Here is a 27,121-nt window from a genome sequence, read left to right on the forward strand (position 1 = left end):
TTATGTGAAACCAAAGGACTCGGCTCGGTGCGGCAGGCTGCTTTATCATTCACCCGTTTGTTTCCCCTCAGTGAATCAATTCTCAGTAGAAAGGTTGAGAAGGACGTCAGATGGGAGCTGCAGCGTGGAAGGCAAGGAAATTTGAATTGTGGAGCAAATTAGCATGACATGAAGCCGACCTCTGTGGAGCTACTCCTGTAGACAGACGTCTGAGCAGCAACAACGATCAGATCGCTGCTGCTTACAGGTTGTCTGCAAGTCCTGCAGAAGAATCTGAAGCCACCACATTTAGATTCAGTACCCTTTAAAAGACAGTCAGCTCACAGGTGCTGCCCTCTGCACGCAGCTATTTATTATTCATTTCCTGTTCAGTTGCCAAACGTACTTCTTCTTGCAACTGACATAAACATGACCTCGTACTGTAAGTCTTTTGCTTTTGAAGACACAGAATGGAGATTCCTGACCACCTGGTTAGCTCCAGGAGCTAATGTCAGGCGTCAGTCCTGCTCGATGCATCGCAGCCAGAGGACTGTGACTGAGCTGAGCTGGTTTGGACATGCTGACTGACTCAGCACAGGTGGCCTTTAGATCACCCATGTTACACCAGGACAGAGGCTCTGCAAACTCGGACTGCATTGAGAGCACATCTCAGAGGTGTTGCCCAGCAGCTGCAGCCCAAACCGCTACGTAAACTTCCTCTTTGAGCTGTCAGCCCCGCTGCGTCGTTGTTTCTCCTCCAGATGGAAAGGGAAAAAGCTGGACCGCTCTGGGTCCTGTAGCCTTCAGAGCCTTGTCGGTTCTGATCACGTCTAGACTTGATTCCCTCAGATAGACAGTACTCGCTTGATACGGTGCGAGGAGAGTCATCTCTACCATGGAACCAAAGACCAAAGGATTCAGACTGGAGTTCAAAAGATGTTTATTTTTGTGCCTGATTGTATAGAAGCTTATATTGTTAAGAAGACTATTATATTTGTTCGTGCTGCTTTCTCGTGTGACTGTTGAGGCCTCGGCCTCCCCGGTACGCCGCTCAGAAGGAGGCCGGATGGGGTCTGTTTGAAAAGCCATACACTTTCAAGAGGTTCTATAATTGAGAGATTATCGAAGGTACTGCAGATAGAAGCTGTGTGAGCCTGTCGCTGTTGTCACTTTGTGTTTGGAAACGTGTTCCCTTTAAATGCCTTTTCTCATTCAGCCCGGCTAACGAAGGCATCTCTGCATTGAAGACCACAAGGCTCAGGGAGGAGGAGCTTTATAAAGCATCTGGACAAACAGACGTGGAGGTAGAATCATCCCTCTCACAGTTGCCTAAAAAAATTTCCTGAGCATCGGATCGGAGATCAGTACCATTTTTATTTCAGTGAGGCGACGATGGCTTTAATGGCGAGATGCTTTTCAAAACCGCGGCTGATGCGGGTCGACCCGGACAGCAGAATGTCTCTATCTTTAGAGGGTAGATATCTCAGATGAGTATAATTCAGCTTCAGTTTATGAAAAGAAGAGCAGAGCGTTTGCACACAGAAAACTCACATTCATTTCTTTTTCTTTTTTGTGTCGTCTCAAATCATTGCTCCTCTCACCATTGAAATCATCCGAATCATGTTTTTGCTGTTATGTTGTTTGTCATGTGTGTTTCTGTCCACATGTTGATGAAGCGTGTGTGTGTGTGTGTGTGTGTGTGTGGCTACTTGAAGGAAGTTCGGTACGTAGCCTTGTTGTGAGCTCCTCTATGATTTCCGTGGCCACATGCAGGTCGAAGGTCAAATGTTTCTCCTCCAAAAAAGGTGAAATGAGGAAAAGTTTGACGGCTCTATTTCAGGAGAATTCAGTCCAGAAGGTGACTGACAGCTGACAGAAGTGCAATGTAGAAACCTTTCAAGACAACCGTTTTAAACTTGACATCCACACAGCAATGACGGTACATGCTTCAGCTCACAGGGAGCACACACGTCATCTGATGAGTCAGCTCAAAGTCAGAGAGTCACTAATGGTTCTGTCACTTGGTTGAATATTCTGTGTTCGTTACGGTTCACATTGTGTGACGCGTACCTGGGCCTGTTGTATCCTTGCTGTTCATACAGGAGACAATGAAAGAGTTTATTTATTATTGCAGTATGTTTTTTTTTTTTTTTTTCCTGTGTTTGTGTTGAACTTTTCTTACATATCAATATGTACGTGTGTCACGGCCTGAATGCAGCAACTTCCCAGATGTTTTACGTGGTATTAGACATGTAATCAGGAGGTTGAGCCTCCATCAAAGCTGTTTTTGTCTGACCTGAAAGGTGACTGTGCAGCTGGTCGCTGTCAGCTGCAAGCCTCAATGTTAGTTTCTTACAGGACATTTAAAAGGACACTTCCATTGAGATCACTCCGTGCAGCAACCCAACAGGTCTTCTTAACCACTTGAGCTCAGACATGGTATAAAAATGTGTACCTGGACACACCTTTTGATACCTGTAATGTGGAAATATACATGTTAATGCTGTTTAAAAGGGGCACTTGCACATCAAGCTCAGTTGACCTGTCATGGAGATCACTCCTCAGCCTGTGGAAATAGTTGCCTGTGGCTCTGAAGGGAGCTACGAAGTCAACCCTGATGTCATCTTGAGTTGAGCTTTCGACCTCAGCAAATTGACAGAAACTTCGTTACAGACGAGGACCGTGGAGCTTGACAGATGAAGACGTGGAACAGAGCAGAGTGCTTGTTAAGATGCCAGTGAGAGGATCCAGTATTTTCGGAGCTTGAAACGAGAGTCTTAAATCCAGGATGTCTTTGCCTCTGCTGCATTCATTTTGACCGTTCTTTTCTATGGAACTTTATGGACATGCAATACTAAATCCGAGAATACCCCTTTAATACCTTAAAAAGGTCAGATTTGATGTAGCAGAAGCAGAGGCGCACAGATTTAAGCGCTGGATCCTGCAACTTCCCCCTCTGCCTGCTAAATGTCAACATCTTTCCAACTGCACACGAGTCTCCAGCCCCAGCTGGGATAATCCAGATGAGGACATCAGAGTTTGGAAAGCTCCTTCAGAGCCACAAAAGATGGTTTTCTCAGACTGCGCAGGATTTCCTTTTGACAGGCAACACTTATGCAAAACCACACACAAGTTGATAAAAATCTTGGGAAAAGATACGAGCATCTTAACGTCAGAGTGATTCCACTGAAGGTCAGTAGATGACAAAGTGGAACCATCACCCAGCCCTGAAGATGTGATGTGCCAGAATCAGCCAGGAAGTAGAAACCAGAACTGTTCCGCCCACCTCTCTGGACTCAGCAATAACCTCAGTATTCAGGAGGATCTGGGAGCATCAGAGCTGTGAGCCTGCTGAGTTATTACACAATGTCAGAGCAGATGGCAGAGGAGGGAAGGCGAGTCCTCCCGGCCAAAGGCGGACAAGGCGGGAATGTGCAGAAACACCTGCAGTGTTGGTGCGTTTCTGATGCCCCCTTGTGCTCATCTACGGAGACCCAAAGAGTTCAAAACACAAAAGACACTGTCATGTTAAAGGTCTAATTATCAGGATATAGAAAGATCAGAAATGGGAGCAGGATGAAGTACAGTTTAAAGACCTATAAGACTATCTGACAGTGTCTTTGCTCTCTATTTATCATTTTGAACACTTTGGGTCTCTGCCTCCACCATCCAGTCACAGACGAGCAGAATACTTGGAAATGTGGTCAAATATTTGCATTTCTACCCAGACTGTATGTCCAGGTACAGAATCTTTTTTTTTTTTTTTTTAAACATATCAAATGTAATTGGGGCCCAAGCGGCACTCGAGTGATAACTTCAGACAGATGCTCTATTTTTTTTAACATCAGACGTGACTTTAATAACAACCAAAACCTGATTCTCCAAAGCATCACAGCGCTGACGTCGTGGAAGCGTCGTTACTAAAGAGCAGCAGCGTTCAGACACGAGGCCTCTGGAATATTTCTAGAAACAGGAGATTACTCAGCCACATCATTTTTGAAGAAATGGCCATTGAATATTTTAGTAAGCCTCCACTGCAGATGATGACCATGTCGTCCATCAGAAGCACCATCTAAGTTTAATTGGATTCCTTCTTAAAGGGATGCTTCAGATTTTTTGGAGGTGGATGGTAATTGGCGCTTCTCCAAACTGGGGCTGTGCTGAGCGCCATCTACAGGTGATACTGACTATGCATACGTACCTGAGTACTGAAAAAACTATGTAAGGATTGAACAATCTTCTAGTAATGTCAGGAAGTTCGGAAGAAAAACATTTTGAAGAGCGGACGGGCGACGTCAGTGCAGAGATGCTTTTGGAAAACTCAGCCACGGTTTGCAGACTGGAATCAAATTAAGGTTTCTTTGATCAAATCAGCTAAAAAGGGGAGTCTAAATGAAATGTCAAGCGGTCAGTTGTGTGCAGCAGTGTGTCCTGTGACTCAGCAGCAGCCGGCGCCACACCAGGCTGCAGATCATGTCGGTGCTCGACGGTTTGTTGAAATCAGTTTTATTGTTTCTTCAGTAAATCATGCTGCAGCAGACGATTAATAAAGCACCATCATCAGTCTTCTGTTGGCCGGTACCTGTTGACGTGTCTGTCTGTCCTCCCTCCTCCTGTCTGTAAATCTTCTCGCTGATGGTTATGAAGATGCTGATCTATTTACGAAATAAATACATTTTTAAGAAACGGGCCTGTGGAGAGTGACTTCATTCATTTCGGTTCCCATATGCGAGACATTAACTCAGCAGTTCACACATACGAACTCCAGAGAAATCTCATTTAGTCAGTGAAGGAGAGAAAACATAATTAACACTTTGTATCCAGCAGAGAGCAGCAATTAATGTAAGAGTCAGACTGAGGATCTCTGAGGAGCTTACAGAGTGCAAAGATGGAAACTTCTCATTTTGTTTTGGTGACTATTTTGTTATTATTCAGCTTTTCATTGATTGCAATTAATCACTAATTTTGATAGTTTGCAGATTTGCTGGACAAAACAAGCAAACGCTTAACTGGTTAATGATCATAATAAATGAATTTCATTGACAATAAAAATAGTTAACATTAGATTTGACAGCTGTAAGAGAGACAACTGTCAACAGATTCATAACAGTGAGACATTTCTGTATTGCAAACCACTTTCATACCGAATACACATGTGCTCACCAGTTAAAACTTTGTTTTTGTAACATTAACATCAAACTGCAACTTTTAAATGACAGCGCAAAAGAATTTTCCATTAACATAAAAATGCTTTTTTTTTGCTTTGTAATATTCTGTTTACTTTTTCCAGCTTCTAAAATCAAGTGTTTTTAGTCTGTATACTCAGCTCCTCTCTTGACTCTTAGCTGGGCCGTTTGACAAATACACATTTACCGAAACTAACCCGTCAGTCTGCTTCCTCTCAGTCTTTTCTCTCTTAAAAACGAGAAGTTCTGCGTCAAAAACGCGTTTGTTAATCCAGTCTCACCTGTACGTCAATTAGGTTTTCGGTAGGTTAAGTCTTCTTCTTCGGCTAATTATGTTGCGTTAAGGCGTAATGGGCTCATTACTGCCGCCTGACGACTGATGGCGGTAAACGCCCACTGGCACATGAGGGCGGGTGAGAACCGACACTAAGGTTGTTTTTCCCCGAACGACCACAAGGGGGCAACAACAAGCCCAATGCCAGGTTGGCCTGCAGAGCTGCGGAGGCTGTTCAGATCATCAGTAAACGCACAAACACACAGCATCACTTAGTCAGCATTCCGTTTCACCTCTGTTTACTCATATGCGTGTGTTGCCGGCATTTTAAGAGGACGAGGGAGATGTCAATCAATCCCAGCGAGGATACGTCAACACACACTGAACAGGTCTTATCACCCAATATAAGTAAATAAATGAATAAAAGTGTTACACAAAGCAACCCACCTTCAAACACGATGATCTCAAGTACGACACGAGGCTGTGTGCATACATTTGAAATATTTTTATTACAGTATCTCACCAGTCCAACGTCATTTAAAAAAAAAAAAAAAGTCTAGAAAATGAACACAAGTGTTGATCAGTTTTAGTCTACAAGGCCTCATAACACACCAGTTAGTAAGAAGAGAGCGATGAGCAGAAGCAGGTCGAGTTCACATGTGGTCTGTGGGGTAAATCAGTCGGACTGAGGGCGGATTTACACAGAAACAAACCATCTGTCCGTTTAAAGCCCTCTGTGACCGACATTTCATCGTATAAGGGTTATTTTTAAATCAGAGTTGGGAATCATTGGATAGCTCTGGAGTGTTTTCCTTTCCCCTTAGTGCAATGTTACAATCTCCTCTGCTCTCGCTTGTTTTTGTGAGGGCAAACCTCAGGGGGAACAGATGAAGAGTTTGGAGTCAGTCTGGAGGGACACTGTGAGTGGATTTAAAAAAAAACTGGACATCAACAAACCCCAATTACAAATATGATATTCCCTCACCAAAAAGTTTACATCTGCCTCTTTTTTCTTCAATCACTGTCCAGTGAGAGTCATGGTGTAGCTTCAGAGTCCATTTTTAATGACTAAGAAAAACAGCCTTGCTTTAGGCGTAGTGACGATGCAGATTTTAAATACTGGCAGGGCATCTGATATTTACAACTAATGGGACAGTTTTCCAAACTGTTAAAAAATCGTGTCAGCAAACTGCTTCGATGTCATGGTTCTTACTGTACAGTGACGATAACTTCATGCTTTTTTCCCCACACAAACCAGCAATTAAGCATTACAATTGATGAAGATTGACAGTAATCATTCTAATTATTTTAAGTTCATGTAAATGTCAAGTTTCCCCCCTTCAGTCATCAGTAACAGTTCCTACAGCCACGTAAGGCAAAATTCTGTAAGTTTTGTCTAATTTCTCACTTGCCATCCCAGTGCATTAAACTGTACTAAACAAGGAAATAAACAATTCAACTAACCCCACACCACCGACAGAAACCAACACAGGGAGGACAGACGAATAAAATAAAGCTTTGCAACACACAAGAAAGAGAAGCAGAAACAGAGAGAAGTTGACATGAAGGTAAATATTGTGATGTGTAGAAGGCAACAGTACATTAGAGATTCATGTGACCCGTGAGCCTTTTCACCGCCGTCACACGAGTCAAAGCCAGCACCTGTTTCTAACCTTCTTAAAAGCATTTTGGGTCCCCTGGGTCAAAGCTTTTGTCTCATCCCTTCCAGACTGAACCGAACTCACCCCAGCCGATGCTTCAGGTCCTGCCTTTAGGAAATCTTAATCTAGTGCTGGACACCAGCGTGGTTCAGATTGCCTCTCTTTCCCTCCAGCTGTCACAGTAACTCTCTCCGACCTGTCAGCGTGTACTCGTGGGTGTCGTGCGTTTGACTCTGTTTACTGGCTGCTCCCCTCCCCCTCCCCCTCCCCCTCCTCCGCCTCCTCTTCCAGTTCCACCAGAGGAGCGTGCCGATTGGCCTGAGAGCCCTCGCTGAAGAAAACCTTCTTGATCACGCCTGACTTGGGCGCGCGGATCGTGTGCTGCGGAGAAAAAAACAACTTTATTACACAAGCAGCAGAGTGTGTGTGTATGTGTGTGTACACCTGTGATCCAACAGGTAAAGGTGGAGTCCCTCACCTCCATCTTCATGGCAATCATGACCATCAGCGGGTCTCCTACAGCCACTTTGTCTCCAGCTTTCACCAACACCTGAACACGATACAACAGATGTTATTGGCTTGGGCAGAGAGACGTTACCTATTCTAATCATACGCTAACACAACCAAACTCGCCTTCTCGATGGTTCCAGTCATGGGGGCCACAGCTCCACCCTGGGCCCCGGAGCCGCTCACACCAGCCAGATACTTGGGCACAGGAACAGACACCTCGGAGCTTCCCTCCTGCATAAAAGATGTAAGGATGTCAGAAGGTAAGAGGATTTGATTTGACTTTAAATTCCCCTGATGTGTGAAAACATGCTACAGGCAGGAGATAGAGACAGTCTGTGCAGCGACAGGTAGAGTGCAGCTCTCTATAAACTGACTGGAGAAAATCTGGATGAGCAGCTTTTATGTCACGTGTTATTTGGGAAAATGAACCTGCAATAAATGAACTCTAAACAGGCTAATGAACAAATACGCATTTTGTACAAATTGCTGAGGCTCACAAAGACAGCAGTAAATGTAGACTTTTATAAGTATCAACACATGAGTGAGAGGAAGAACGTTCTGAGTTCTGAACAACACGTTTTCATGGTTCAGCTCTTTGAAATGAGTCCACTCACTGTTTCTGGGTTACTGTGATGACCATCTTTCACAATCTTCTGCATTTCATGGACTAAACAATAAATCAATTACCCAAGACAGTAAATAGAAAAGGGAATAATCATTAGCTGCAGCCCTAAAAGAAACACTGCTTCTTTGTTGCTACTTTAAACACACATCAAACACTCTGCAACCACGATGACAGATGATGACTCTGCTCCACTGACAGAGGGAACGTGTCAAATGGACATCTGTGTTGTACACACCACAAGTAGAAGAATAACGCATGTAAACACGTCTCAGCTCACACTCAGCTCCTGTGTCTATTGTCAGCAGTGGTGGGAGCAGCATACCGTGGAGAACAGGTGCACCGTGTTGTCCAGAATCACCAGTTTGGGACGAGACTTCTCCCCATTGACAGAACAGTGCAGGAATGACGCTCCACCTTCCATCTCCACCTCCCCTGTCACATGGTACACCTCCTCACCAATCTGAAAGAAGAAATATACACATGAGATGTGTCCAAGTGACGTAATACAGGCTGTGAGATGCAGCTGAACGCTTCAGAGAAGAAGACTACAAGAGAAAATAAGAACAGTGATTAATGACGGAGGATGCAGGACATATTCCAGCTCACCTGCATCGTGTAGCTTCCATCTTTGTTGTACACGACGACCACGTCGACCTCTGTGGACACAAACACACGACATGAGCTGCTGTCTGTTCTAAATGGCAATAACAGGTCTGAGAGGAGGACTGAGGCAAACGAGGGGAGACAGTGAAGTAAGTAAATGCAGAGGCTTTAGCTGAACGTCATCATCACACCGACAGCAGCAGCCAGGGGATTTATTTCTGGCCTCACAGTGACATTCTTAATACAAGCCTTGAATAATGAATACGGGTTCATTAACAAACTGTCACAGACCATCTAGCTCTGAGCTTAATTATTCAAACATCTGCTTAGTACAACTAAAACACTGCACACATGGTTTAATTGTCATCCCTGACACTCTTTAACTCTGAAGCATCGAAAACATTAAATGAATCAAGATTTTGATTGACAGGCCCAATGTACGTACATGAATCCCAGACATTATATGTTTAATACTGTATATATTCCTCCTTTTTTACTGAACATCTAATGGTGCATTGTAGTCTGAAAGCCAGAACAGTGTGACATTGAAGATGGCTTGATTAACTTATTTAGAATAAATGCTCACACACTCTGTCCTCCACCTTCCCTCCCTGCTGCACACTAGGGGGCGATAAAGGCTCACCGCTGTCACCATCACCACAGTCTGTTACTCACTTTTGTCTCCCACCTGTAGCGTCATGTTCCTGTTAAACTGAATGTTGCTTCTCCAGCCGCTGCTGGAGCCAAATGGGGAGAATGGGTCTGAAAATCACACACACACACACACACACACACACACACACACACACACACACACATATATACTTAGTACAACAGTACTTTTTCAGGTCAAAAGTGCTCAGAACCATTTGTCCTGATAATCGCCATCTTCTCACCGGTGGAGGTCTGTGTGAACTCCTGTGTGTTCTTCCTCTCCTGCAGCACCAGGCCCAGGGCCGCCTGGCAGATCGTTTCCCCAGAGGGAGTCTTGGGAGCGGGGAAGAGGTCAGCATAGTGCTGAGGGATGAAGCTGGTGGTCACATTTCCAGCCTCAAACTCCGGGTGGCCCGAAAGGCTCAGCAAGAAGTCGATGTTAGTGTTCAGTCCCACGATCTGAGGACAGCGGCAGTGGACAGGACAGAGGTAACAGGGGCTTTGGGTTCACTACAAACTGTATTTCTCTGGTAAGTTCAGTTGCATAACATGCACAGAATCAGGTGAGTGTGTGCGTCTTACATTGTACTGTCGTAAACAGTACCGCAGCTTCTTTAAGGCAGCAGATCGGTCTTCTCCCCACACCACCAGCTTGGCGATCATTGGGTCATAATGTGCAGACACCTCATCCCCTGAAAACACACACAGACAGTGTCAGCCATAAAGCTTTTTAATTAACTTCATTTGGCTCTTGCTCGTCCTTCATTATCTACACAGACTGAAGCATGGACACATTTTCTCAAAAAGAACAGATAACAATGGATGGACAGCAGTCAGCAGTCATTGCTGTGGTTTCTGCACTGCATTTCAGCCAGCACAGCTACTCTGAGACATCAAGCGTTACATGTTACATAAAGACTGCAAACCTATTCATGTAAACACAAACAGACAGACTCCCTACCATCCCTGACTCCAGTCTCTATGCGTGTGTGTTGGTCGGGTGGGGGGGTGGAGAGATGCAGCAGAGGCCCCGCCCCTGGCAGAAAGTCGTTGTTTGGGTCCTCGGCGTAGATTCGAGCCTCAAAAGAGTGTCCCCTTAAAATGATGTCATCCTGGAGGAGAGGCAGGCGCTCACCTGCTGCCACCTGGAGGAGATTGAGAGTAATCAGTGCGGCTGACATCGAAGCTTTGTATTTCTTCTCCCTCCCCGCTCTCTCACCCTGAGCTGCCACTCCACCAGGTCCGTTCCAGTGATCATCTCAGAGACGGGATGCTCCACCTGCAGCCTGGTGTTCATCTCCATGAAGTAAAAGTTATGCTGTGCGTCCATTATAAACTCCACCGTACCTACACAGGAGGACAAACGGTAAGATGTCAGGGGATGTGTCAGGCTGAGAGTGTGTGTGTGTGTGTGTGTGTGTGTGTGTGTGTGTCTCACCTGCCCCTACATAGTTGACAGCCTTGGCTGCTCTGACTGCTGCCTCTCCAAGCTTCCTCCGGACCTCAGGACTAATACCAGGCTGAAAAAACACAAATAGGAGTACAATGAAAATACAGGAAAACATTCAAATGTTGCCTGAAACAAATTCAATTGATCATGGCTCTAATATCCAGCTTCACACCATAGATCCACATCCTCTGTCATACTCAGAGTGTCCTCATTTTACACAAAACTCTACCAACCCAGGTGGACTGGGGCTTTTTTCCCAGTTCCCCATCAGCCTGTATTAGTTCTGTGATACACCTGTGTGACCACCATCGCTCACTCACCCCTGGTGCTTCCTCTATGATCTTCTGATGTCTCCTCTGGACGCTGCAGTCTCTCTCAAACAGATAGACAGCGTTACCGTGCATGTCCCCGAACACCTGAACTTCCACATGTCTGCAGGAGACAGGCACAAATTTAAAAGGACAAATTCATCTTTTTTCATGTGAGCATACCAGCAAATGAACAAAACAAGGCAGCAGAGCTGGCTGGTTCACAGTATGAACACATGAATATCACCTGGGGTCCTCAACAAACTTCTCAACCAGCATGACGTCATCGTTGAAGGATTTTCTGGCCTCTCGTCTCGCCGACTCCAACTGCTCCAAGAAGTCTGAGTCTGACCGGGCAATACGCATCCCCTGAAAACACACACACACACACACACACACACACACACACACACACACAAAGTTATGTTTTGTTTCCTGAGGTTCGTTTGTCAAAGTTATTCAGGCCTTTTCATGTCCGCTCACCTTCCCTCCTCCTCCACGGACGGCCTTAATCATCACAGGGTATCCTATCTGAGAAGCCTCTGCTTGCAGCCTCTCATTTGATTGGTCCTCTCCGTGATAACCACCAATGATTGGCACCCCAGCAGCTGACATGATGTGTTTGGATGTGCTGAAAAAGGAGACGAAGCAATAAAAGTCAACTCCTTTTGTTCTGAACATATTTGTGTTTCTGTTCTGCTGTTCTGTGCCGTGTCTCATCCATTCTTGTTCCTACAGTGACACTAACTCCTCCACAGGGACCAATAACGTTTCAAGTCAGGTCCCAAAAATCATAAAATGATCATCTGAGAGAGAATATACAGCTTTGTATATACGTGTGTTACCTTTTAATGCCCATGTCTCGGATGGCAGACGAAGGCGGCCCGATGAAGATGATGCCTTCCTGTTTACACGCCTCTGCAAACTCTGTGTTTTCTGACAGAAAGCCATAACCAGGGTGGACCGCCTACACACACAAAAAACACATTTTCTGAAGCATCGCATATAACAATGTCAGAGCCCCGTGCTGCTTCACAGTCAAAGACGAATGTTTCTACAGGAAGAAAATTTAAAAAGATCTAAAGATCATAATCTAAACTTCCTCAGTGAAGTAGCGTCACCACTTCCCACTAACTGTTCACAACCAGTAGAGGATTACCCACATGTGATCCAGACTTCTTGGCCACTTCCAAGACTTTCTCCATGGAGAGGTAACTCTGCTGGGAGGGTGGAGGGCCAATGTGGTAGGCTTCATCTGCCTACAAAGAACCCAAAGCAGAAACAGACCAACTGAACATCGGACCACTTTAGCATCACGCTGCCTCACTGTGTTCGTGAGAGTGAGGACAGAGAAGCAGACAACCACGAAGCCCTACGCAAGACGAGGCTATGCTGCATCTCACCATGGCCACGTGCATGGAGTGTCTGTCTGCATCACTGTACACCGCCACAGAGCGGACGCCCATCTTCTTGGCCGTGCGCATCACGCGACACGCGATCTCTCCTCGGTTGGCAATCAGCACCTTCTCTATCCTTCCCACCCCTGGTGAAGACACAGGACACATTTCAGAGTTTTGTCCTGAATGACAGCAAAGCTTTTCAAACGACAGTCTTCACCTCTCACTCACTAAATCAGTGGTGAAAGAGGTTTTAAAAGGCTCGCAACCATCATTCTCAAAGGTCTGCTGGAGTAAAGTTTATACATTTTCTTCTGTGTTATGTCATTATATAATTAGCATAGCGACATGGATCTGTCATGTCAGGCCCCAAGAAATATCTGTAGGGCTTTTTACTATGTTTTCTAACATCTTGGGTATGACAGACAACATATTAGGAATCCTGTCAATTTGACTTTACAACAGAGCACTATCTGTTATGATTTCCGTCACTCACCTCCTGACACAAGTCTCACACCTCTTTTGGTCCATGACAATTTTCTGAGGAGAGGAGAACAATGTCAGTACCATTCATTTCTACATGGCTGTGAAGGGCAGCGCAGACGCTACATGGACGAAATGTGGTGTCCCATGGTGGCTAATTTATAAAATAGCACGTACAGTAACCAGCAAAAGCAGCACAAATAAGTGAGCTGACTGTGATACTGAGAGAAGGCTGGTGGCACAGGTGTTACACACAGCAGTGTGCATGTTATACCAGCAGCATTAGCAATGCTAGCTGACAGTTCGCTACCTTTATTTAACCTTGCTCAGCTCTTATCTGACCCATTGTCTGACGCATAGTGACAAACACTCCATCAACACGTTGATGCTGACGGGAGAAGGAACGTGATTTTAACCGGGTCAACAATCATAAGCATCAGCGGACAATTTACAATGAGGAGTGTGACAGTGATAGCTGGACAAGTAACGTTAGCTTGATCTGTCAGGTTAGCTCAGTGAGGTGGCGTTAACATTGGCCAGCTTGCAAACTTGATAGCTGTAAGCTAACGTTAAAAAGAAATTATAAAAGCTGGTTGGAGAGGGACGCCTGTCTCAGACAAAAGCTCAGCAGTCATGTAACAGTTTGATGTACTCACTGTGTAAATATCCTCAGACCCTGCAGAGTTGGGAAACTCAGAATAACTGCAGCCATAGCTACCAGCTACTGAGGCTAGCTGCTAGGTAGCTAACGGACTGACCAGCTGAGGAGGAAAAGGCGAAGTAGTGATTTACTATAGAATTCATACACCGTTTGGTTATATTTTAACTGCAGCAAAATACTCAGTGTTAACAGAAAGAAGTACTTGAGGCCTTGAAATTGTACATTGGCACTAACAAACACAGCCACACGTTAGTTCATTATTGTATTATCATTTATGACCTTTCCAAGTACTCGTACCGCCGACAGCCAATGAGAAAGAGAGATATGGAGGTGGGGAGGAAGCAGCAGTTACTATAAATCACCAGCAGATGGCAGCGTTTCTCTCATGCAGGTGGTGAGTCACAGTTCAGAAAATCATCACAACAATTAAAAATGTTCATTTATTTTTATTTGTTTTTAAATAAAAACACAAAAAAATTCAGTGATTATACTAGGTGAAAAATTAAGCATTCAATTACTATACTGGCTACATCATAACTTTTTTGAGTTAGGTATTATCTTTGCAGTTGAAAACAAAATATATTGAATGACAACTCACAATAAACAATACCATGTCTGATGGTTCTTGATATTGCTATTGCAAGTAAAGGCTCTGTAATTCATGTAAACAGTATCTCCAAAGAGAAAGATTATAATAAAATGTGAAATAATCTGAAAATAAAAAGTAATAATTTAAAAAATCAATGGAACAAAAGTCAAATAGATAACTGTTATAACATTGTTTGCATTTATACGTAGAATAGACACTAGACATCTTTTGGAGAGCAACTTCGAGAACTTTTCATAACAGTCACTGAAATATTCTTTGAGCTGGAGTAAATCAGAGCCTGTCGTATCCTTGTCTGCGGCGGTCTTTGATGAACAGGTGGGTCAGAACAACCATTAGAATGAAACCCACCACTGTCGCCCCGATGCAGATGGGAATAAATTGCTTGTTATAGTCAGCCCAACACTCCACCTCTGAAACATAAGACAGGAGGAGAGCAAAATGTTGTTTCATTAACCATTTGAACCACTCAGGTATCCTGTTCTGCAGAAAGCTGCAGTGCAGAGGTACAGCAGATCCACTGCTTTTAGAACAAGGCTATTGTCCTCCATCAATTAAAATTGTGCAGAGCATTGCTTTAGCATTAGCTGTAGTTTTAAGTCGCTTATACTGTTCTGCAGCAGATTCTCACTGGGCTCGGGATCTATCTTCTCAAAATAAAAAAGGGGTCACCAGTCAGGCTTTCTACCCAATTTAATTTCTTTTATATGACTCAACTTCCTGCTTCTGTCCCAGATAAAATAAAAACAATTAAACCTGATAGAAAGCATGGATTGTGACCATGGTTTTATAGCTTCCTGTTTTCAAAAATTGAGATATATCGCCACTTTTGATTCCCTAATAGACTCCCCTACTGGACTGTGCTGAAGCTAAACAGACTGGTTAGCTTCTCAAAACTATTGCTCTCAGGCAGTTTTTGTAGATCTTTTTCAAAAGCATTTTAATACCAGAACTTGTCTGAGCTGTATAGAAAACAATCAAAAATGTATTTTCATGCACGAGAAAGCTTGCAAAGTTGCCGTTCATAATTATTTATTTGTCTGTGTGTTTTCACTTGGTATGAAGACCAGAAAAGGTTGTAACCTGTCCAATAAAGGGATTTATGAGCCAATCAACTTGTGAAGTATACGCACCTGCTCCATACTGTCCTTTGGGCAGAGTGAAGGCCTGTATCTGCAGAGGAACCAGCTTGATCTGCAGCTCTGACGACATCACAAACACACTCTCAGATCTGCACTTGAAGCTCTGTCCATTAGCTGCTTTGAACAGCTTGCGATGGGCCACCAAACCTGAATAAGTCTTATCTGGTGGGAAGAGGATGACAGACAGGGACAGTTGGATTCTCAGTGTTATTGTTCCAGATCAGAATTACCAGCTGTATGTTGTCTGTCTTTCTCTGTCTCTTTGTGTGGTCTTACTGGCACATCCTGAGCAGATGGGCAGTGGAGACACACAGGAAGTCAGCGTGGTGACGTAGAAAAGATTATTTTCCTGGGGACAAAAGTACAGATTGAACCTGAATCAGAAATCCTTGAATTCTCATCAGATACCCACCAAGTGAACAAACATCATTTCATCATTTGTTGTAGATGTTTTGATGGAGTTGAACCTGAGGACCCACTGATGCTTATGTTCCTATGACATACAGTAGATTGAATATTGCCTATATTATTCTAATTGGATTTCTTGAATTTTTCTTTTCCATAAAGAGCAAAATACAAACTTAGACATGTTCTCAAAACTGAAATGATCTGAACAACTAACCCTTTCTTTTTTTCGTTTGTTTTACTTTTGCATACAAATGCACAAAGACCTTTTTGTTTTTTCAACTAGCAGTGGCAAAAGAAAGCCTGCATGTCCCACCTCTATTACTTTCAAAGTGACTGCATTTCTGAACATTTCCCAGGCATCAAACTGGACATGTGTACTAATCTAGGGTGCTTGTCCAACGTGCTTTGTACCTGTGTGAAGGTGAGCTGCAGGCTGGTAGCATTGTCCGGCAGCGTGAGAGAGAGAACAGCAGCTTGTTGGCCACAGTGGCCACTGGTCCTGACTCTGGAGGGCTCCAGGTTGAAAAACCATCTCTTCTGAAGGCACACAGGAGAGAATTATTGCTCAATATCAAGAGACCAGTCTGTTTTGTTCTCGAGTTTAAACCTTTGCCAAAACTGTGACTGTACTGACACTCACCACTTATGTTTGGAGACATATGAGATGTGTGAGTGTACATGTAAATATGTCACATGAATCAACCTCAGCCAGAGTGCACACACCTTTCATTTACTTATGAAAGAGATGAGATGCTGACACAATGACACACGTGCACATTCTGCATGAAGTGCACACACACACACACACACACACACACACACACACAGAGTGCTGAGTCAGTCACATCCTCTAACCTTCTTTTCAATGACGACGTACTCTACTCCCATTGTGGCTTTGATGCAGGGTTCCCCAACCTGGTTTTTCAGTATGTAGGTCCCTGTGCACAAAACACACACCAGACACATAATAAATGTAATATTAGATTGAGAACATAACTACTCAATATTATCTCATTATATATTATAATTTCTAAATGATTCATTTTGTCGTTTTCATTCTTTTAAAGAGGAGTGGATATACACACCAATTTTATTACTGCAGCCATTAGAAATTCTATAGGCAGCTATACTGCAACACTGTCTCCTAGAAATTACATTTATATACTATACTAATCTGCATTCATAATTACTTCGTGCTGACGGACATAATCTCTGGCTAGATTATGTTCATAGTCACACAGTCACAGTTTGTTTGAGTGAATGAAACTACAGTTTATGTAACATGCTGGAGTCACAGGGAGGTGGTCTGGGTGGATGGGAGGCGTGCAAAGTGCAGGACTGTGACACCAGAATCCAGGGTTCAGGTCCCGACTGTGTGCAGGTTCAGGCAACAACAGCACTTTGGTTAAAGTTAGAGAAAGATCTTCATTGCTGCTGACTTTTTCCTAATATCATCCGTGCTGTCAGAGCCTAAACACAACCATAAAAGAGCTGAACAATGCTGGAGTCTATACTGTACTATGTGCTATGAGTACATAGTGATGTACTATGAGTACATAGTGCATTGCAAGATTGCCCATTTTGATGGAAAGCAACTGAAATACACTGCCAGTGAACATGTGTTCAGTAACATTTTTGCATCTTGCCAGGTGCATTAATTAGCAACATTTCCTCATTACATTAATGGAAAGTATTTGCTTTTGAACATGTATTGTTGCCTTTATCAATGTAAGGGGAGGGGGCTACATGTGCTGATTAAACCTGCTTCAGCTTTCACAGCTTTCCTGTTATGAAGCACATTAATGAGTTTTCATACTCACAGTGCCAACCATCTTCAAAAAGCAACACAAAAATCAAGCCAATCAGCATGACAGCAACCACAGGCCTTTTCTTCACAAAATGCTCACATATGTTTGGGTTTCGTCTGCTTTCAGACTGCTTTTACGCTCTGATGCTGCAGCTTCATTCCATCACTACTCACAGCCTTTCTCCAGCATCGTTGTGATTCCTTCTCCAACAGATGGACTACAGAAGCCGGTGTTTTTGTCTATATGTTTGTAATAAATGTGGTCTCACGTTGGTGTGTACCTATTTGAGGAGTGGTCTCAGAGGGCTCCAGGACCGGCCGGTAGATCTGAGCCTCAGACTCAGAGGTGAGCTGGACGGAGCTGTCATGTCTCTGGAGGTGGACGCCTGGTGGAGGAAGAGACATGTCACTCCTAATGTCTGCTCATCACCAGGTTTTTTACTGTTATGTATGAAGGTTTCAAAACCATTAAATTATTACAACCCGCGATCCTTTATAGTTTCTGCTCAGATGGGGTTTATGCGCAGCAGCAGGGTGGACTAGCACCCGTTTGCTTTGAACCACAGACTGAGAAAGATAGAAAGTGGGCGACCACTGAAGACCACCAAACTGACAATAGAGGTGTGAGAGAGGAAGCCAGAGCAGCTTCCTTATGAGACAGACGGCACTCATACCATGCATGTACAAGACAACACCACTCTCTACAGAAAAGCTAAAACTGGAATATGACGGCCGCCGTTTAATCTCACGTTATCAAAAATAAAGAAACGATCATTTGAAATGTCCCACTCACAGGTTCACTCCTTGCATGTAAACACATTACATGATAAAACATTAGCTGGTGACACAGAAGTGCTGATCTTGGTGCTAAAAGTGAAAAATTGTTCCCTTTTTCATCATTTCATGATGCTGAACAGAAGTTTGTTTCATTTTTGGGGCAAACAATGAAATGGGTGGGAGGGGTGTTACACAGAAAAGACAACCAGGAGAGCTCATTATCTGATGCTGAGGTGAGATTTCAATCTTATCTTGTTCTAATCTTACCTGAAATAATAGCAGCCAGGAGGACAAGAGACCATCCACTTGTGTGCCCCCTCAGCATCGTAGTTAGTAAAGAAATGAAACAGAGTGATGAGTGCAGTGTGAGTGTCGCTGCTGTGGTCTGGCTTGTAACTGTGAGACTGTTGAACACCTAAACACACAAATGAAGTGTGCAAAGGAAGTGAAGGATGACAGGATGGGGGGTGTAGAGACCGCTGCCTCTCCCAGCACTGAAATGACACCTCTGACGGTAACTTCATGACATGTCAGCCTGTGAGAAAGGCTGCTGAATCTAAGACTGTTTCCCACGCGTCACTCTAACTTTACAAAACCTGCTGCGATAATAAAATGAAGTCCAGTTCACTTCCCTACTGTCTGAATCATACACTCACAGTGACTTCAAACAAATGCTGAGAATTATAAACAATTTATTTTGTCCAATGTTGGGTTTTCTTGGAGTCCTGGAGGTTCACAGTGATATTGTTGGATGTATTTTACTATATCTTCCTCTCCTCTCATTTCTTTTTCCCCTCACCAGCGGTCTGTCTTTGTTTGGCTTCTCACCCTCGCTTATCTTTAAACCATCAGTTCACCTAAAAAAAAAAAAAAAAAAAAAAAATCACTTCCCTCTAATTGTATTTTGCTGAAACTATCCTTCAAAGAAGTTATTGCTTATGCACAACTCTTCAAATCCTCTCTGTGGTTTATACACTGTGGTTTATAGCAGCAGCTCCACACCTTCCAGCTAATGAGCCCTTGTCACAGGTTGCATTTGTGTGTCTACTATTCGTGACCAGTTAAAAGGAGCAGTTCAACAATGAGGGAAATACTCATCTTCACTTTCAGCCTCAAAGTTAGATTAGAAGATTTAGAAGATTGATACCGCTTTCATGTCTGGAAGGTAAAAAAGAAGCTACAGCCAGCTGATTGTCTTAGCTTTGCACAGAAACAGAAAACAGGCGAGCAGCTAAAACCTGAACATCTCTGTCCAGTTTCAACAAAACTTACTAACTCTACAACAGTTCACATGTTAATTGGTGAGCTTTGGATAGACTAGCTGTTTGCCCTTCTGTCCATGTATACTCTGCTAAGCTAACCCGTTGCTGGCTGTACTGTAGCTTTAACAGACAGACGTGCGAGTAGTATTGATCTTTAACTCTTGCTCTTGTGTTATCTGCTTTCCTCTCCTGCATGTAACCCCTGCCAGGAGCCACTGCTCTGTAGTGTTTCTACATGTAGCCGTGCTGCCTAACATCACAGTATGTCTTGGCGCACTTGGAACCACAAGAGGACAAAATTATGCTCTTATAAATGAGCTCTTGTCTAGACTTGCACACACTCACAATTCTTTTTGTCGTTGCAGTCTCAGAGATAAATGCAGGGACTTACTTTGTATGTATCATTACAGAGCCGTGCGTGTTGGAGCCAGGGACGCATGAAGGATTTGGGCATGTCGTCAGTTCACAGGCAGGGCTGACCTTGTTGTACTGTACTTGGTGAATTTGATATAATCCTGCACAGAAACTGCACACAGACAAAGTAAACCCAATGTCTGTATGATGCGTCTATATGGAGCACAACATCTGAGCACAATTCTCCTTATTTCACTGATCAGCAGAGGGGATATCAGAGTGGTATAGGGCTAAAGGTCGACAGGGACAAAGTACCAGCTAAAACACACAAACACACAGAGCACACACACACACACACACACACAGTAGCCCCTAAACACATACAGTTTGGGATTTTATTGCTATCATAGCATGAGTAAAAATCAACTCCTTATATGTTTTCATTTGTGAGTATGTGTGTATTGCGGGAAGAGAGCTTTTGCTCTCCAAAGCCACTAATGAGGGATGTTAAAACATCTCCTTAAATGCGCTCTGCTCTGTTTGACAGTGACTGTTGTATTGACTCGAGCAGTAGGAGGGCAAACAAAAGAGCAAACATTTACTCTCCTTTTATTGACTGGGCATTTTGCACATTAATATGTGTGTGTGTGTGTGTGTGTGTGTGTGTGTGTGTGTGTGTGTGTGCATCCTCTGTGCCCTCCTGTCCTCTCGGTATGTGTCTATCAGTGTGTCATCATCTCTCTCAGGATTGCCACCTACAGTTTCAGCAGTACTTTAGTAAGTCGTCCATCTCCGTGTGGAAAGCAATCGTATTTTTTCTGCTTCAAGCCGGCAGGATTGAAAGCTGGCCTCCATCTGCAGAAACTGTAAGCACTGTTTCAAAAAGTCTTTGCAGTAAGGAACTGTTCAGTTTGTTTGGCTAGCTTGAAAATAATAGCTGTGCTTCCTTTTCAGCCACAATTAGAAATTTGAGCTTGATCGAGCTGCAAATTGAAAGGGTAAAGATGTCATTCGGACATGAAATGCACTCATATTAAAGATAAACTGATGCTGAAAGCACTCACCAATTGCTGTGATATTTACCTCTTTTTTTCCCCTTGTAGCAGAGCAGAGCCAAATTTCCATCAGGATCGGACGATGAGGAGCAGTGTGGGCTTGTGTGTGCTGGGCCTGATGTGCCTCCACAGCTCAGTCTTCTGGCAGGTAAGGAGAAAGAAATCAAAAATCAAAGCTTAAACTTAAATGACACTGTGACAACAGATGAACTATTAGGCTACAAAGGGTTACAGCAGTGCTGGAAGGAGTATTCAGGTCCTGTACTTAAATAAAAGAGCAGATGATCATGATATAATCAAATCTTACTATTGATACAGAGTCATTTAAGCAGCACTTTAATGTTGTAGCTTACTGCTTATCTACTGTATAATGTATCACATTTTGGAAGATTTTCATATTGATTGTATATAAAATGATAGTCTGGCTATTAAATGCTCATAAATATTGCGAGTAAAGATAAATATTTCTTCTGAAATGTAGAAGAAGAATAAGTTTAAAGTTAGAAAATGAGAATCCTGCTTAAGTAGTTGAGAAATTGTACCTCGTTATTTCCACCACTCGATTACAAGCATGGTTTGTGTGACAGCTACAGGGTCATTATGTGTCATGCTTGCAGTGTCCATTCGTACCCTTTTTGGCTTGTGGCTCTTCACAATGAAGCAATGTTAACTTGCTGCAACACCGGGGTGGAAGAAAAAAAAGTAGTAATACTTTTACAGGACCTGACCTGTGCTTTCCCATTCACACACTCCCACAACTGTGTAATCTGTGAAGTAACTAGAAACTAAATGTGGCTGTTTGATAAATGTAGTGGAGTATAAAGTGCAATATCCCTCTGAAAAGTAGTGCAGTTGAAGTAAGTAGTACGTCAGACCTAATTTTAAGTAGCATAAATGCATTTCCTTCTGCTCCTGTTTTCCTTATAATTCTACTCCTCCAGGACGCAGCGGGGGACCACCACGGCGTCCTGCTGTTCTGTGATGACCCACTCGTAGAGAAGGCCGTCCACAGCGCTGTGCACAAGTTCAACGAGGAGTTGATCTCCGGACACAAGCTGGCCCTCTTTCAGATACTGGGAGGCAGCAAGGTGCAGTGATCGTCTTTCTGCTTATTCACCTGTCCTGCTTTGTCTCAGTAGATACTTTCACAGTGTTGCTTTATTGTTGCATTGATTCACAGCTGTTTCAGTGGCTCCTATAAGTTCATTGTCACATCTGTAAAAGGGGGAAATGATATACAGTCAAAGTATACGTTGCTTCTTTTCACTGTCAGTGCACAATGTGAAGAAGTTAGTAAGGCTCCTCCTGATGGACGTACTATCAATCAAGTCACAACAAATTCAACAGAAATGAGGATTTGATGCGATACAAAATATTTTCATTCTTTACTGCTTGGTACTGCTTAAAAGAAGAATGACTGTATTAATCCCTTGGGAATTTCATTTTTCCACTCCATTGTTATTATAACACACACACAGGACCCACAGACACATAGGAGAGACTAAAATTATAAAAAATATGAACAAAAAATGAAATCCTCTTCATGCTAATTCTACCTTTGTGTCTCACTGCTTGTGTTTTTTTTTTTTTTTGCCATAATAATAAGCATGCACTGATTCTGTGTGTGTGTGTGCGTCTACAGTCAGAGAACGGCACACACTCGGTGTACTCATTGCAGTTCACCAGCAGGAGGACTGACTGTTCAGCTGAGAGCCCCACACACTGGACAGAGTGTGCCTATCTGCATGAGGACACGGTAATGATGATGAGATGAAACTGTCCCCCGTTCATGTCTGCAGACAGAAAAAGAACGATAATCTCTCATGTGAATACTAAAGTTTAAAGAAAGCTGTAGATTTTCTGTCTAATCAAACACTGGGAGACATTTGAGGACACTGTTTTACTTAAAGTTGGGAGCCATAGTTAATGTTAAGGTCTGGATTGTACAGCATTAACAACGCAAATCATAATCCTAACACCATCTATCCTGTTGTTCCTCCAGGAGCCGATTTCATGCAATGCAACCGTCTTCATGTCAGAGAACAACGCACACGCCAGTCAGGTGGACTGCATGCTTGGTGAGTGAGTGAATGAATGAATCTGGGTGGATGAACCCAGCATCAGATTATTGTTTGTTTTGTTTTGTTTTTTAGCAATTACAACAAAAGTACAACCAGCAGAATTGGGAAATAAGCTTAGTGGCTTTCTTGTAGAGAGTCAGATGAGATGATATTAATTAGTGAGCTTCTGTTGCCTTTGGACAGAGCCAGGACAGCTGTTTCTTCTTTTTTCCAGTCTTTCTGCTGAGATAAGCTGAGTATCTACTGGCTGTCACTTCATATTTGCTGTTCATCTTCTCATCTAACTCCCGAAATAGCATGTAAACCAAAACTTCAAACTATTCCTATAAATATTATCAGGAGTGCAGATCAAGCCCTTTACTTGCCTTGTCTCATGTTTTCTGCAGTGGGAAACAATCTGGGAGACTTAATGGCACAAGTGATTCTGTTTTGCAGGAAACTTGAACAGAAATTACAATGAACACGTTCAAAATGTTCTCAGTAAGCACAACAAACAACTTTACTCAACGTGGGACCTCTTTTAAGACATATTACTGGAGCTTTTCAGGTCTCATCCCATAGAAGACAACTTAAACCAGTGATGTTTTTCAGTTTTTCATCTCTTTTTAAGCATAATTTGATCATATTTGGAGAGTTTTCTTCGAGCATGGATCTCTGGGGTATTGATTTACTGTTTTTCAGAGGAAAGCATGTTTCTCGTTAAGAAAACAGTGAGTCATTGAGGAAAATGTACACTGACAGGCGCAGGGGATACAGAGGGGGCCCGGTTGTGTAATATATGCACACGATCTGCAGATAAGGAGAGCACAATATTAACTTGTCACACCATAAAAGGCAGTGACAGTCTAGACTTTAATCTGTTTGTCAAAGCAGATCGCCGTTAGCCAGCAGTCAACAGATTCAATGTTGTTTCCGTACAACTTCCAGAATGTTTTTAAGGCTCAGCTTGGAAAATTAATTGAGTGTTTGCCTGCTTCAGCCTCGCCTTAAAGAAATAAAAGCTGTGGTTTGAAACGAGATGTAAGAGGCACCGTAAACACTTCTCTTCCTCCAAGACTGAAGCTAGTCTTTCCCTAGATTTTCTCCTGCTCAAAGGATTATACATAGTTTTAAGATTTGACACAATCTATGAAATGTTGTTTCAAAGAATGCTTCTCCTCTCCAGATGCTTACATCACTCCAGAGAGAGCTTCCTGTTTGGGCTGCCCAGAGGAGATTGATATGAACTCAGAGGACCTTAAGGGTCCTCTTTTCGCCTCCATCTCCAAGTTTAACTCCATGTCCGACTCTCCCCACCTGTTCACCCTGAACAGCATCGGCTATGCCACCCGACAGGTACAGGCTGGGTGATGTGAGGAGAGAGGGCAGGGGAGGAATGTCAGGTGGAGAAACCTCCAGTGTCTGTTCTACACGCTCTGTGTGTGTGTGTGTGTGTGTGTGTGTGTGTGTGTGTCTCTGTAGGTGGTTGCAGGTTTCAGGTTCAAGCTGAAATTTGACATGCAGAAGACCACGTGTGCCAAGGCCGAACACAATGACCTCAACGATCTGTGCGTCCTTGATGAAGAGAATAAGGTAAACCTGAAATCAACACACATATTACCACTGACATGTCTCTTCCAGGCTTACTCACCCTGATGTGTCTCTCTGTGTGTCTTTATGTGCGCAGGAGTTTGCCAACTGTAACTCTACAGTAGATGTAGCACCGTGGAGACTTGAGCCCCCCCAGGCCCAGATAGAATGTGAACCAGGTCTACTGCCCATCGTGAGACCCACTTTTCACATTTTCTTTAAGAAATCCAATAATGCTACCCTCAGCTCTGTGATGCTTCCTCGCTCTGGTTTGTCCTGACTTTTGTTTGTGGTGAACACTTATTCAAATTCCCTCATTGTCTTTTGTACTTGTGAAGCACTTCATAATCCTAGTTTAGAAATATGCTACATACATAAATAAAGTTTTAGTTCAAACTTTTACTTACTAATCTCGCAGTGTCTGGGACCAGTCTTCCACCGTTCAGGTCATGGCTGAGGAATTTTCAAACAAGTAAACCCCACATTCATAATGTATTAATGCTGAAGGTGTTACAGTTACATGATGTAATAAAGTATCAGCATCAGTATCAGTGATGCTGCGTGCACAGTAAGATATGCTTAAAATAGATGATGCCTTGTGTGTTGGAAATCTAAAATTATACACAAGTTAGGCTTCTAATGAAAATATGTCACAGGATGTAAAGACTGAGTGAAAAGCCAATCAAATGTCCTGATGACATCACTGCTTTGTTGTTACCGCCAATCCTAAAAGGTCAGCTTCGCTAGACTCACTCTAAAATAAGCATCAGTCAGGAAATGTTTTCAACTCCAGTGAGGAAGGTCAGGTCCTTCACCAACCTTCCCATTCATCCACATGTTGAACACACTGTATTCTTTCCCTCAGGTAATGACCAAGCGCCGTCCTCCAGGCTGGTCTCCGCTCAGGCACTTTATGATGGCCGTTCCCCCCTCCACCACCACCACCACCACCACGACCACACCGCCCACCACCCAGGCTTCAGCCAAAGAAGACTCCTCTGAGGAGGACACCACAACATCCACACCGTCCGCCTCCCCTGACAGCGCTGTGAATGACAGGCCCTTCCACTGCCCGTCCAAGCCCTGGAAACCTTTCAATCCAAGGATCGCAGCTCCGACGAAGGTTACCATAGAGGAGACCTCCCCACCTTCTTCAGCAGATGGGGCCTTCAGTGATACAGACCTGCAGGCATAAATTTTTCCTCAAGGGAAGCACATTCATATTCATAATTTCACCTGTCAAACTCTCTCAACAGATGCTTTTTGCTTATTTTGTAGACTAGTCCTCTATTCTATTGAGTTGCATTGCAGGGATATTTCAGAGGGAACATTTTGGGAGTCTTATGCACAATTAAAATCATTAAAAGAGTTAATAAAATACCCAGTTTAGGTGGAAGAAAAGAGAGAGCAACCCATTGTTGGGTCCTGTAACTCCTCAGAAAGCACTGGAAAAAAGGGCTGAAATGATGACAGAGCTCTGTACTGTTACATTAATTACTGGTGGGTTTCCTTTGAGGAAATCAAAGTCATGAGTGATTAAGTGCCCCCAGAGCCCATTTATGACATATGTGAGAAAATGGATAAAAGTTCAGGACATTGGAAATGTATCAAAGGGAAAATCTGACAGAAAATAAAACAAACTTTGTGTGCTGGTTTCATGTGTGAACGTACAACGCGACTCAAAAACTCCTTTCAATGCGTTCTATGAACATTTCCTGTTGTCAACTACTTCCACATGAACAAACAATGTTCAGCTGGGTTTTCAGATAATTCAGGCGTCCCATAACTCCCCTCAACAAAATCACTTTCATTGACCCAAATTGATCTTTCCAGCCTTTTAACGTTGTTTCTTTTAAAACACAAATAAATCAGATTCACTTAGCAGTCGGGCTGAAAACACACCATATGTGTGAACCTACTTGGAAAATAACACCAAGCCAATTTCCTGTGAAGTGACATTCAGAGAAACCCCTGACAGTCCTGGTATTCTCCAGAAAAACATCATACCCTGAAATTCTCTTCTCAGGAATCCACCTTTAAAATGCATACACAGTGAAAACCCCTGAATAAACCAAAAATCAAGAATTGAAGTTGTTACGATTGAACATGGTGGATCAAACTTCAAAAAATGTTCCGAGTCAATTCCATATTATATTGTTCAATAGTCACAGGGGACAGAGAAGGTGAACTCAAGTGACAGGGATATGGTAGAAACAAGGTATTTATTGTGAAAGGCTGGGGAAAGGGAAGAGCCGGGGTCCAGGGCAG

The 27,121-nt window shown here is 43.3% G+C and overlaps 3 protein-coding genes across 4 annotated transcripts; 1 reads left to right on the forward strand and 2 right to left on the reverse strand.

Annotated features, from left to right (window-relative positions):
- Window positions 1-5,930: 5,930 nt before the first annotated feature.
- On the reverse strand, window positions 5,931-14,111 carry mccc1 (methylcrotonyl-CoA carboxylase subunit). The gene is made up of 20 exons (XM_076723631.1): window positions 14,071-14,111; window positions 13,787-13,891; window positions 13,144-13,187; window positions 12,654-12,793; window positions 12,414-12,509; window positions 12,096-12,217; window positions 11,734-11,881; window positions 11,498-11,619; window positions 11,263-11,374; window positions 10,931-11,012; window positions 10,712-10,839; window positions 10,454-10,637; window positions 10,075-10,184; window positions 9,735-9,951; window positions 9,514-9,600; window positions 8,842-8,891; window positions 8,558-8,695; window positions 7,734-7,841; window positions 7,579-7,650; window positions 5,931-7,481 (listed from the first exon to the last, which is right to left on the reverse strand). The coding sequence occupies exons 2-20, from the start codon at window positions 13,840-13,842 to the stop codon at window positions 7,338-7,340; spliced, it is 2,160 nt and encodes a 719-aa protein (XP_076579746.1). The 5' UTR covers window positions 13,843-13,891; window positions 14,071-14,111; the 3' UTR covers window positions 5,931-7,337.
- A 547-nt stretch (window positions 14,112-14,658) lies between these two features.
- On the reverse strand, window positions 14,659-18,860 carry lamp3 (lysosomal associated membrane protein 3). Of its 2 annotated transcripts, none has more exons than XM_076727254.1 (7): window positions 18,800-18,860; window positions 18,037-18,141; window positions 16,804-16,886; window positions 16,360-16,482; window positions 15,817-15,889; window positions 15,532-15,702; window positions 14,659-14,811 (listed from the first exon to the last, which is right to left on the reverse strand). In XM_076727254.1, exons 1-7 carry the CDS (start codon window positions 18,855-18,857, stop codon window positions 14,672-14,674), a joined length of 753 nt encoding a protein of 250 aa, XP_076583369.1. In that variant the 5' UTR covers window positions 18,858-18,860; the 3' UTR covers window positions 14,659-14,671. The 2 variants fall into 2 exon arrangements, with proteins under 2 accessions (XP_076583369.1, XP_076583368.1); XM_076727253.1 differs by having other exon boundaries at window positions 16,360-16,485.
- Window positions 18,861-21,285: 2,425 nt separating this feature from the next.
- kng1 (kininogen 1) lies at window positions 21,286-26,048 on the forward strand. The gene is made up of 9 exons (XM_076725797.1): window positions 21,286-21,351; window positions 22,145-22,291; window positions 22,846-22,959; window positions 23,206-23,281; window positions 24,450-24,619; window positions 24,746-24,856; window positions 24,951-25,046; window positions 25,719-25,775; window positions 25,830-26,048. Exons 1-9 carry the CDS (start codon window positions 21,286-21,288, stop codon window positions 26,046-26,048), a joined length of 1,056 nt encoding a protein of 351 aa, XP_076581912.1.
- Window positions 26,049-27,121: the final 1,073 nt, after the last annotated feature.

Source organism: Chaetodon auriga, chromosome 3 (assembly GCF_051107435.1).
Source record: "Chaetodon auriga isolate fChaAug3 chromosome 3, fChaAug3.hap1, whole genome shotgun sequence".
NCBI classification, from domain to species: Eukaryota; Metazoa; Chordata; class Actinopteri; order Chaetodontiformes; family Chaetodontidae; genus Chaetodon; species Chaetodon auriga.

Excerpts from the sequence above, each read along its gene's own strand:
- lamp3 (XM_076727253.1), bottom strand. The coding sequence starts at position 18,857 with ATGCTGAGGGGGCACACAAGTGGATGGTCTCTTGTCCTCCTGGCTGCT. Across the intron at positions 16,486-16,803 it reads ACGTCGTCATTGAAAAGAAG|AAGAGATGGTTTTTCAACCT; the intron begins GTTAGAGGATGT and ends GTGTGCCTTCAG. Across the intron at positions 15,703-15,816 it reads CATCTGCTCAGGATGTGCCA|ATAAGACTTATTCAGGTTTG; the intron begins GTAAGACCACAC and ends TCTTCCCACCAG.
- kng1 (XM_076725797.1), top strand. The coding sequence starts at position 21,286 with ATGAGGAGCAGTGTGGGCTTGTGTGTGCTGGGCCTGATGTGCCTCCAC. Across the intron at positions 24,620-24,745 it reads TCGGCTATGCCACCCGACAG|GTGGTTGCAGGTTTCAGGTT; the intron begins GTACAGGCTGGG and ends GTGTCTCTGTAG. Across the intron at positions 24,857-24,950 it reads TCCTTGATGAAGAGAATAAG|GAGTTTGCCAACTGTAACTC; the intron begins GTAAACCTGAAA and ends TTATGTGCGCAG.
- mccc1 (XM_076723631.1), bottom strand. The coding sequence starts at position 13,842 with ATGGCTGCAGTTATTCTGAGTTTCCCAACTCTGCAGGGTCTGAGGATA. Across the intron at positions 9,601-9,734 it reads GTTCACACAGACCTCCACCG|ACCCATTCTCCCCATTTGGC; the intron begins GTGAGAAGATGG and ends TGTGATTTTCAG. Across the intron at positions 7,482-7,578 it reads TGATTGCCATGAAGATGGAG|CACACGATCCGCGCGCCCAA; the intron begins GTGAGGGACTCC and ends TTTTCTCCGCAG.